Source organism: Strix aluco, chromosome 12 (genome assembly GCF_031877795.1).
Source record: "Strix aluco isolate bStrAlu1 chromosome 12, bStrAlu1.hap1, whole genome shotgun sequence".
Classification (NCBI taxonomy): Eukaryota; Metazoa; Chordata; class Aves; order Strigiformes; family Strigidae; genus Strix; species Strix aluco.
This window is the reverse complement of record NC_133942.1, coordinates 26433938-26446699: the sequence shown is the minus strand read 5'-3', so window position 1 is coordinate 26446699 and position 12762 is coordinate 26433938. Positions and strand designations below refer to the sequence as shown.

At 35.7% G+C, this 12762-nt stretch overlaps 1 protein-coding gene across 8 annotated transcripts in view; it reads right to left on the bottom strand.

The window, feature by feature from the left end:
* TCF12 (transcription factor 12) overlaps nt 1-12762 on the bottom strand; it is a 174093-nt gene that overhangs the window by 67030 nt on the left and 94301 nt on the right. For all 8 annotated transcript variants that reach the window (XM_074837132.1, XM_074837135.1, XM_074837134.1 and 5 more), the window contains one exon: nt 6565-6629. In XM_074837132.1, coding sequence (XP_074693233.1) covers nt 6565-6629 — 65 coding nt within the window. The remainder of the gene's footprint in view (nt 1-6564; nt 6630-12762) is intronic.

Genomic DNA, 12762 nt, shown 5'->3' with positions numbered 1-12762 from the left:
TGCTCAAACTACTTTAAACTCTTTTTAAATTTGAAAGACGCAAATTACTGACTATGCAAAAGCAAAGTAACATAGACTTGCAAACATTTCTTTTGCCAAAGTGATCATCTGTTAAATTGCCCAAGAAATTGGTGCTAAAGGCATTTTTTGGGTTTATTTCAAAGTTCTTATAGTTAAGAAGGGACAAAAATTTTTTTTTGCACAAAAATAAAACAAACTTTTTAGTCTGTGAAGGATTTAACAGCTAATAAATACAGGCTTTCATGCTTCTAAACTTATTCTTTAATAAATTGCTAAATTTGCAGACAACAAGATGCAAACCTTTAAAGTTTCACATTAAACTGTGAAAAAAGTTGTTCCTAAGTCAATAAACAAAGAAAGGTCACAAATTTTTGCTAAAAAGCCAACAGTATGAATTCCAGTTGCTCAGTAACTATACTGTATTAAATTCTGTAATATTTTTCAGCACAACTGAGTCAGGCATATACAAATCTAGCTTTCTCTGACTGGCACCCAGATGAGGAGAACGTTTCTATGTTTGAATCATAGAAAAGGTAGAAGATGGATGAATTTGTTCCAACTTACTTCAACAATCAGTGAGGGGCCAGCTAATTTTTTTTCCAAGGTACTACCCAAGCACACTTTTAAAGTAATTTAAGAAAAATAAAACATGCTCTGAAGATGCACAAGGGCAACTACATCTGTCTTAATATTCCAGTGAAGCATATTTTTTTCCTGATAAAGAAGAAATTGGTAAACCCTGAAAAGTTGTCTGAAATTATGTCTTAATATATTTACTTGAAGTATATTCCCATAAGGAACACTAAGTATGGTGCTAATGTGCATAAAACGTTACTGTCATACTGCAAAATTCAGGCTAATTTAATAATGCCTGATGTGCCTTACATCATGTTGCAATGATGCAATAATACGCTGCTAAATGAGTCACCTCACATTAGCTTCACAGCAATAGCAGAGCTGATGGCTATTGAAGGGAAAATGGTGTAGCAATATTACTGGAAACAATGATGGACCAGTTTTCTACTGGATTTTTTTTTCTTAATCCAAAAAATGAAGATTCTGAAGTAGACTTATTTATTACCAATATGCACAAAACTTACATAGTAATAGCAGCAGAAATGAGTTAAAAATCCATGCCACTACTAAATAAAAAATATATACAGTATACACAGTATCATATAAATTCTTCATATGATCTGTTTCATACTGCATGAAATATATAGCTGCATATGTATATATCATGCACATATAGTATATTTTATGTAGTATTTTACATAGACTAAATTAAATGTATTTAGTAAATAGAATCCATAGCTCCTTCCAGCACTCACAATTTCTGATTTACCATCAATTAAACTTCTTTCTAAACGGGTTTTATAACATTTAAAGTGTCGCGTCATCATATAGAACATACAGATTAGTGAGTTAGAAAAATAAATTACAATACATCTCTTTATTGAAAGGTTACGCTTTAAACAAAAACTGGTGACTGCCTCTTTAGTTCTTGCCTAACATCCATTGCATTTAGCTCTCGATTTTATCTCCTTTCTTGCACATGGGATAGTATGTGGACTTGAAACTATGATGAATAGAGGGTAAAGGCATTATCTCCACATGTCAAAAAATCCATAATGTGTTATTTTTCATGGATCATTGTTTAGAATTAAAACAGAACATTAAGGCGATAGTCACAAATAATTTACTATCTTCAGCCTAGTGATGCCAGTGGGGAGAGACAGACTTTGCCAGGCACATGAGAACAGGCACTGTTAGGCTAAAGGAGCATCTTCCCACATCTCTGCCAATTAGCTGGGGCACTTACAGGCTCATGGGGATAAAGTTAGCTTCTGTGAAGACCCACAGAAACAATTAGAAGAATTAGTCTAACAGCTATACACATATTGCACATTTATCTCAATTTCACTTTGAAAACAGTGCAGATTCCTGGCTTGCTTAGAGCTCAGACCTGTCAAAGCAACATGCAGTGACAGCTGGGTACCTTTTTGATGATATTGGAAATGGGAGTCAGGCATTCAATATCTGAAGTCTAATCTCGTTTCTTTTACATAAGCTACAGTTTTCAGTATTAAATCACACAAATGTAAGGAAAACCCTTTTTATTACAAGAAGCTTTCTGAAAATTTAATCTATATCTGATTTAAGATTCATAAAAAGATGCCCTTCACAAATCTGGAATTACACAGCCAATAGGAGCGATAGAATCCCCTACAAAAATCACAAACAACCCTCCCACACCTCCAGTTCCAAGACACAAATAGAGACCTTGCATCAAGCCATGTAGCATTGCATTTCATTCTTATAGCAAAATACAGTTTTAACATTTCTTCTAAAAACTGTCAATTTTTTGTCCAGGTAAACTTATCTGCACAAGCCTCGATTTGTCATCTTACCCATCCACTTAGAGTCTATATACTCTATGAAACATTGGGGAGAAAAAAAGGCAGTAAGAGTTGGAAGGGTGCAGAATAGAGTGAATACCTGTCAGAAGGAGGAGTATACAATAAAGTACAAATAACGCCAAAAAAGGAAGAGGATTCAGAACTTGATTGCAAAGCACTAGACGAGCACAGGTTTTAATGTAGCACACTAACATACACCATTAACCTTCTTAACACTAAACCACAGCTTAAGACAAATGCAACTACCTTATTAAACACTGTTATTTGCATGAATGGGCCCAGTGCAAAGTGCTATACTCTAGGAAGCTCCTTTTTGGCTTACTTAAAACACCTGATGGAAACAAAACCTGAAAATATGCACTTCCTGTTTGGTAGAATATTTATAAATTAGCCATATTTACATTTCTGTGACTAAATGTTATATCTAAATCACATTGCTGAATTGCTTAGATTTTTAAGCTACATTGAAAACCAATCGCACAAACTCCTATAGCCTAAATATAAAGCCTGTAAGTAGCTAACAGTCCATACAAATGACTGCTTAGATAATTTTCAGTAAAGCATGAGAAATGATAGTAAAAGTCTTAAACATTTCAGTTGGTCTTGAAAATTTTCAGTCCAGCCCTCTGTAAACGTAATAGGAAGGAAGAATTAAAACTCATCCCACATCCATACCAGGTTATTAATACCGTTTTCACCAATGACATATGGAAAGAACTTTGGTAAGAGAAGAACAGGTTAGAGAGTATTTGGAGAAGTTCGGTATTTCAATTCATCTGTACCCAATAAGATACTCAGAAAACTGGCTCTTGCCATTCTTGCCATTTCAGAAGCCTTAGCCACTGTCTTTGAAAACTCATGGTTCAGAGAGAGTGCAGACACTACAAAAGAATGGGGTTGCTTGGTTTGTTTCAGGGAGGAACAAAAGCAGTGGCTTGTAATTCCTCAACAATTTAAATTTAATTTTTTGGAAGAATAGTGGAAGAAATAGGCTGCAAATGCCAGAAGATAACAAAGAACTGATATGGATTCAGCTGGAATAAACTATGTAAAACCAATCTCACTTCCTTCTCAGATAGCATAGGAGGCGTTTTAATAAGGTTTTTACTACTCATTTCACAGGTGAACTAAGGAGCCAAGGACAAATAAAACTACTGCTGAATACAGAGCATAGCTGTTTAAAAACCAGTAGCTAGGAGTTCATAATCAACACTGGGTGAACATATTAACTGAGACTTTGCGGGCATCTGTTTTGGGCATCATTCCACCTTTTAATTAGTGACTTGGATGAAAAATGAAGACCACATTTACTAAATTCACAAAGCAAATAACCCAGAAGGATCTACAAATGCAGTACAAGCCTGGAATTCAAAACTACACTGACAAATTTAAAGAGGGTAGAAGCAATGTGTTAAAAAGCAAATACATTTTTGCATATGGAACCTGTAGACTGAAAAATGTAGGCTGAGGAATGACAAGCTGGCCAACATTACCATAAGAAGGTATTGGGAAATTTTAGACCATGACCAGACCAGTCAAGCAAGTATCAAAGACTGGACATTTGTTGTGTAAAAGGCAAATACCACACAGCAAAAAATTAACAGTATTGTCAGAAAGATCCAGGAAATTTCTTTTTGCGATACGGTAAGGCCTTAGATGAGGTACTTTACCCAGTTTAAAACACTGGAATTCCCTAGGGTTGTGAACCTAGGGGAACATCTAGAGCAGAACATAAGCTTTTCTACCAATATTCCAATTTGAGATAGACCCTGTTATGTATCTGCTATTAAAAATATACCTGAACTATATTCAGCACTATACACACCAATGTAAAAATTAACTCTGTTTATGTCTTATCTTTTCTAGGGACTCCTTATCATCTTAATTATCTACTGGATTTCCAGCCTCTACAGACTTAAAAGAGTATAGATTCTCCTCAGTGTCCACTGTCTATAATACAAGAGTTAGATGCTTTAATTACAGTGGTATTTAGACAAGGCATCAGGGAAACTTTTTAATAGTATGTTTAAGTAACGGAAAACAAACCCAGTGTGGTCATGCAGTCTCCTCCATCTCTAGAGGTTTTTAAGACCTGACTATATGAACATCTGTCAGGGACAATGCAGCTGATTCTTCATTCAGGTTGTCAAAATGACCTCTCAGGATCGCTTTCAACCTTCTCTACGATAGCTTTCAAACCCTGTGGCTACAGTAAGAGCTGTATTTCAGGCACTGCCATGGATTTATGAAAAATATAAAAACACCAAAAAGATTCAGAAATCCCACCACATTCTAAATTAGCAAATTATTTCAAACACTGTCAGATTTAACTGATAAGACCAAATTAAAGTAAAAACTGTAACTTATCACATAAATTTAATTTCACTTTAAAGTTCACTCTATGATAATTTGCTATTATCCTGACTATAAAAATGAAACAGATTTACCTACAATAACATTTATCCCATATACTAAAAATGTTTAAGAAAGAAGGAACTGTGGAAGAAAAAACAGTAGGAAGCATATAAGGAATAAACTGAATTTGAAGTGATGTTAATAGAAACAAGTATGTGTAAGATTTCAGCTTGAAAATAGCTACATGTAAAAAATTAATATTAAATGGTACTAGATATAAACAATTAGGAGATATAAAAGCATTTCCTCAGTGAGAAGCCAAACGACAGAAATTACACTAATTATCACGAAGCAAACCAGAATTTTATGCAAAGTTAACATAAACCCATTTTCCAATACAGAACATCAACTTAATGAAAGAGTAATGTGGAGATTAATTTGCTTCCAAACTAACGTCAAGTTTAAGTTATTATATTTAAATACAGTGCATACAGAGTTATTTGAACAATAGTAACAACACTAATACAATGTTTTACTGTCTAGACTGGCAATAATGTGAAGCCCGTAACTTGAACTTAAAGAGGTATACTGCTTTTTGTGAGAATGTTACTGAAAGCTCACCCATACAGTTACAAATGGGTCTTTTGTTCTTCACATCTGTGTTGCAGAGAAGTAGTAAAGGTTGTGAGAATGATCCTTTCTTAATAGGGAAAGTGATGTTAGGACTACATTGCCACATGGTGCTGCCCATTCACACTTCCCAAACTACTAGTTAAAAGACTCAAAACCAAGGTGTCAAGCTGGTATGCTAAGTTTTATCCTCCAGAGAAAGATGTTCCTGAAAATTTCAGTTCAAAGCAAATAGTCTACTTACAGTGAAATTAAAAAGCATTACTGAGAAAACAAGCATAACAAATTAATTTCTTAGAATTAAAATCATAATATAGTAGTTATTTAAATTTTTTATCAACAAATACTAAGTGTAATCAAATGCTAATTATACTTTTTAAACACCCAAACTTCCTGTTCATTCAAAACAGACTTTTAAACAGTGATCAGAGTATTCTCAACGTGGCTCATTAGAAATAACATGGAAGAAATGTCCACTCTAAAACGAAGATTTAGAGAAAAATAAAGTTTTCTTAATTAAAAAAAGACATCATCAAACCACAAAACACAGTATTACACTGGATAACCTTATTATTTAAAATTGAAAGCCTAGTAATACTGTTTTCCTTTAAAAATGCACAAAATCTCCACTAGGAGTAAGAGTTAACTAATGAACTATATTCAGCCATTACTGATATTTTTTAAGAAGTTATATGTGAAAAATTCAAGTATCACGGACTAATCGTGATGTGCAGACAGTACTGGTCTGCAATTCTGTTTGCAGACTTGGAGAGAGGAACCAATAACTGCAAAGGGCAAGAAACTCATTTCACAATGATCTGTAGGAAAGATGTGATACACACAACTGAAGCACATTGCTCAATATGTTCAGACTAGTACCAATCTCCCTTTGACTAAAAACAGGACTTTATGCTCATGAGCGACAGAACCATTTGCACTTGCACACAGCAGAAGTATCTCCTCTAAATGGATGTATGTAAGTGCAAGTCAATTTGATCACAAACCCCAGAAAATTTATTCTGCAAATTGTGGAACACATTCTTCTTTATTATCTTTGGTAGTCTGACACGTTCAAGTAACTTAAAACCAAATTTTAGTTCACATTATTCCATTTGCTTTCAATCATCACTATACTTACTTGACAGCCTGGTAACCCCGTATCTCTAGCATACAATGGAAATGGACCTCTATCTGAGGTTTTTCCTATAAAAGAAAGACATTTGAAATTAGGTTCTTTTGAAAAATCTGCTAGATACCTGCATCAGTTGTCCTTATATACACAATTCAGAAAATCTGTTAGTATCATAGAAAAATTACAAAAATAAAGTTGCATAAATAGAAGTAGGCTTTTATACATGTTTAACACACTCAAAGCACTACTGCAATGCGTGACATACTAACCTAATTGCATTTCTGACTTAACTGATCAGCAAAAAAGAACTACTGCAATTTTTTATTGTTGTGAAATATCCTTATCAGTATGTTTAAATAAAAAGGGCAAAGGTCCAGCTTCACTTCCATTATCAACGAGCAAAGGTAGGGACATTTTTAGACATTTCTCCTTCCTACATGAAACTAACACATAGATGGTACCGTCTTAGGTGATGAATATACTAAGCAGGAAAACCAAAGCAACAAAATCACATGAAAAGTGAACAAAAACTTTAATTCAGAACAAGAAGAAAACCCACACCAAACTTAAGCCATGGCTGAAACATTCACCTCTTCAATCCTTAAAAATCCTTTTGTTTCATGTACATTCCAGTTGGGTATAAAACTCAAGCAATACAACTGGTCAAGACAGCAAACCAGACTCTTCTCTTCTGCCATATATGCCATATTTGCCTGTAGGTAGCACATACTGAACACAGTGCCTTGTTCAGAGCGGCTGCCCTCTGATGTCGCTGAGGTCACGAGACATTAGCAATCTATTTGTCAATTCCAGAAAAACTACTTAGTGCTGTATTTGTTGGTTATGCGACCCAACTGGCATGTTTGCATATTAAAACTCAGTGTGAAAGTTTTCCAGTAGGGCTCAGAAGTTTATCAATCAACACTTTTTAAAAAAATCTTGAATAGAAGGTCTCTGCTGAACAATGTCAAGAATCAGAGAGTCAACAAGCATGTGCATAACAGGAAACACCAAGTGCACGTGCCTGACCTAATTATGACACAGCTGGAACTAAGGAACATGCCATAACACCACTCAGAGTCTTATCTAAAGGTAAGCATTAATAAACCATGATACCTCTTCTATTTGAAAATGAATATCATCTTGCCCAACTAGGCATTCCCTTTTCTAAACAATGCATGTGACAACTAGTCCTCATAAGAAGAAAAAGTAGCCTTTTTTACACATTCCCATTTCAGTAATAAATAGCTCCATGTTATTGCAATTGCGCTTCTAGAATAGGACTTCCTTTGCTTTTTCTGATTTTCTCTCTTACTACTAAAAATTCTTAAATGTCATTTCATGAGAGGAAAAACTGAAGTATGCTTATTGTTCATTTAGAAAGTGCATCTTGTGTAAGCAGAGAGGAAGAGGAAGTCTGAATCTCTTGGAACAACATCTCTGCAAGATTATCATCTTGATAACTACATGCAGTCTGGTCAACAATAGTTTGCTTGAAAAATGGCAGCTCTGCTGTAACAAAGGGAGGAAAAAAGTTAACATTTTTCTGCTGAAGCAATTTGCCTCTAACAACTATCGAGCACCAAGCAAATAAAATACCTAGCATGCAAAATTACATGAAGTAGGATGAATCATGCTGTTCCTATTAAACCAGACTCAGCATTTTCTTTCCAGAAAATGAGAATCTTATACCACATGATAAACAACTTCAACTGAAGTATGCAGTATTCCAGGCAGGCTTTAAAACAAATATTTGTACAAGAGTCAATTACAGAGGCTAGAAAAATTATTATTTAAATTATGGTTTGTGTAGCAAGCAAGAAATTGTTAGATAAGAATGCATAAAATCATGTTATTTAAATGTTATCACTTTAAAAGTTTGGCAAGTTCATACTAAAGGAAAAAAGCTGACTAGAATAGCCCAATCTATACTAAATTTTGTTCTAAGAAATGATCGAGAAAGGTCAAGGCTGCCTGATGCTGCACTGCCTAAATATTTATCAGGAATTAGAGCTGGAGCAAATTAACATTTAACTTGTGTTCAAATGGCTAAACTTTTCAATGAAGGGTTTGGAAAGCGACCTAGGATCAAGTACAAGATAGTGCCTTTCGTAGAGACAGTCTCCCAAACACATTCCCAGTGCAAACACTTAGATATGACTCTCAGAACTGCAACAGTGTCACAGAGTTAAAGGTACACATTTTTAAACAGCAACAACAAAAATCAACAGGCACACACTACAGAACCACACATTGAGCCCACAGTCAGGCCCTGTTCTGGGTTGTCTCCCATCCCGCAGAAGGGCCAACAGGGTGCAGTTCCCACAGGACATTCGCATAGCTGAGAGAGAAGGTGAGCTGTCCCGGGCACCGCTGGAGCACATCTGTTGCACTGTTCATGAGAGAAGAGGAAGGAGAGTCCATCAACAGCCCCTGAAGCTTCACTGATGCTGCACTGAAAAGGTTTCCCAGCACCCTGCTGCCTGGCAGTATCACAGGATGGTTTCACTATCAACACAGTGGAAAAGTGGAAGAGTATTGACTACAAATTGCCTGTTGTCATTTCAACATGCTTCAGTTGCACCAGCCTAGGCACAATGCTATTCTCACTATTTAAAGCTTTGTAAGCAAGTGTCACAGGCGGTGTTTACTTATCAATAGAAAGAGAAAATACTTGGCAACTACCCCATGGAGTGAGTCAAGTACTTGAAAGGTGGGGACCCTCCAGTTTAAGATGACACTTCCTCACTGGTTTAACAAACAGGTAGGTCCCGTGCATAATGGCTGATCAGTGCATGGGCAGTGCCTGGCATCTAATTAAGTTCAAACACATAGCCAAATATATCAAAGCAGAATTCCTTTGGTGGTTTTTAGCTTATCAAATACCTTTCTTAATTATTCAAATTCTCTACAGATTGACAGAAAACCATAAAAATGTAGAGGCTACTGTAAAAACCAAACTTACTGGAGTACCTGTGTTTATGAGCATGCAAACTTTAAAAATACAGTGACACTGAAAGCTAAAGCAGACCCAGAAACATCTTGCAGGTCTACCTCACAAGATTTGCTGTTGAGTTCATTACACCCTCTGTCTGAACGTATCCTCTCCATCCTTTCTCAAGAGGGTCTTGTCTCAGTCAGTGCTCACTACACAGATGGCAATAGCACCTTTTTTATTATAGCTGGAAATTCAGAAACATTAATGCTCAGCACTAAGGGAACATGAGGAAACTCACTACAGCACTGAACAGTAATTGGAAGAAGGAGAGGGGTATGCAAAAACACTATTAAATGACAAAATCCTCACTGGGCTTTTATTTGCACAGGTTTGTAAGGTGGCATGTAGACACACCAGGTGGGAAGGTAAAGTAATGCCCAAATAAAATTTATTTCCTCTTCAGATCCTATTTTATTTTCACAAAATATTCATGAGAAGTAAAGCAACTTTGGCCAGTTTTCTCAACCCCAACACTTCCCTGCAGACCTTGCAGTAGGGTTTCCTACACAAGACCACTGTGAATCATCAGCTCCTTGATCACCTCTCTCACATACCTCCCAACTCACATGTTTCAAAAGTTATGTGCTGTCATTTTAGAAGAAAAATCTATGCCTTGCTTACAAAGTAGCATCATGGTAAACTTTTCTTCAAGTTCCATATCAATGGCTCTATATCCTTGAGTTTTGTCTTCCAACCAGATTGGAACTAAGGCAATGGACATTTAAAAGTAATTGAATTGGTTACATACCGAAATCTTAAATCTGCACAGATCAACTCACAAGGCATTTGAATCTTGTAATAACTTGAAATGAGTTTGGCTGTTTGGGCTTTCATCAATAAAAACTTTAATAACCATATCACTACCTAACAGGCTTAAAGCCCAATGACTACAGAGTTAAAAAAAACCCCACGAAGCATTCCGAACCACAAGTATTTCCTAACTTCATAAACTTAAGACCTTGACACATTCTGTACCAATTCAAACATTAATAGGCATTTAGTAAATAATTGTTTTTCTCTTGCAATGACTGTCTAAATGTGATATGCTCACAACTTAATATAGCTTTTGAATACCACACAAGGAATTGTATTCCATAATAAATCTATCTGTATAACAGCTGTACAGCCTAAATACTCTTAACACAGAATGAACTGAAACAGCAAGATGCAAAGTGATAGTGAGCTGAAAACAGCACTACATGAACTCAGTTGAGGACTACTTCAGTGAATGTGCTATAAATGCCTGCCAGTAGTGAAACAGCCTTTTCCCACTGCTTCTAGATAATGCTTGGTTTATGAGGGGATGACAGAACTTAACTGCAAAAAATTACTTCAATTTCTACAGAATTAACCCTTTACAGACTAAAGATCTTTCTATGCATTGCTAAGAATTTCTTTGGTTGGCGATAAGGAAAGCACCAACATTTTTTAATGAAGCAATGTTTCTCATCCAGTAGGAATACCATCGTGACCACAGCTGGCAGCTGCTCTGGTTGTCACACATGAAGTATGTCTGCCCTACTTGTACAGAGAATCATCTTTCAGTGAATCTTGAAGCATGCTTTTACAGTTCCTAATCATCATCTCATCACTGATAACACTGTTAACTGGTCACAACAGACAGCCTACCCAAAAGTTAGTTTGTAACGGAACACTGTTGATAGCTTTGAGGATTTTTTTTTAAAAAAGTTATTAAACTGGTGTTGGTAGATTTGCCTAGAAATTATACTGTTTTCTCCCCTTCACATCCAGTAACAAAGTATCCAGCAACAAAGTACATGTCTTTGTTACCCACAGAATATATTCAAATATTTTTTCATATGCAAATCCAATATAACAAGCTGCAAAAGCTATACTGACAGGTGCATACAGATGATGCACGAAAAACATTCAAAAGTAAACATTTTTCTACAACTCTAAATATCACTTTCCAACTTACTACAAAGTAGAAAGAAAGAACGCCAAGTTTACAGAATAACATCCTTGCTGCCTCCATTCTTTATTTTTTTAAATTTTGTTGGTGTTAAAAATTCTTATTCAGCAATTTTTCAGTACGGTGAAAAAAATTTAAGTTTGATAAAAACACAAAACTAACCCTGCTCCTAGGATTTTGTGTGCTGCCTTCTTCTTAACGGCAAGGCTGACACATGCAGCCATAAAAGTTTCACTACATATCTAGACGTTTCCCACAGCACTGGAGGAATCATTTCTTCCTCTTCTACTGCTATAGAGGCCTACTCATTAATAGTGGCTGTCACAGTTTTAATATCTGTCTTATACCTACAAACTTATCTCTAGTATTTTAAAGGTACATAATACACACGTGTATATATTGTGAATACATATAAAAGTATTACACACATTTTTCCTTTAACACTTGTGACCAAAACTCATGGAAATGGAGATCTGAAGCAACACAATTTGAAGAAAGTGCTTAAAACAAATGACCTCCTATTCTCTTCACAACAATTTGTTTAAGTATTATTGGCTAAAGTGTGCCAAGCACGCTGCTGGCTACACTGAGGATGCCTAACAAGCCAGTGCCAACAAGTGCAGCTGCTGGACTTGCAGCACCCTCCTCCTGTTCATCCCAAGCCAAATTACTCACTCAGCTATGAACAATGAAGCAGCAACACAGGAAAATGCCAAGTGCAAGTGAGATTAGTGATAAACTACAGGATCCCTATAGAGGTCAGTGATTAGCAGGTTCCCAGTCGTAATCACTTTCCTAACCTAGCCTTTATCTCATCATATCCTCCATCTTAGCTCAGTCATCTTCTGACTGCAAACAGCTTCCCAATCAATAACCTTTGAAGCCTTGCAAATTCCTCCACAGTCTTACCTTTTAATAAAGCAGTCAAACCTACATAATATGAATTGTCTACAAACTCCTAATACAGATTTTGAACCTTAAGATTAGTAACTAATTCGTACATAACACAATCATGTTACTGGAAGATTTTGTAATAAAGTAACAGAAGAAAAAATACCAACATATTTAACAAGGTGATGATAATGCAGTCCATACAGATAACCACAAGAATGTTGGCCTATGTGTTCTTGAAGGATGGATAAGGAAATGGTATGTATAGACTGTGAGCCGTGGAAAAAAAATACTTTTTTTTTTCCTTCCCATATTGTGACATCTTCTAAAACCAATTTTCCCAGATGGGAGAGAAAAGGTTTAGCAAAGCTTGGTTTTAATA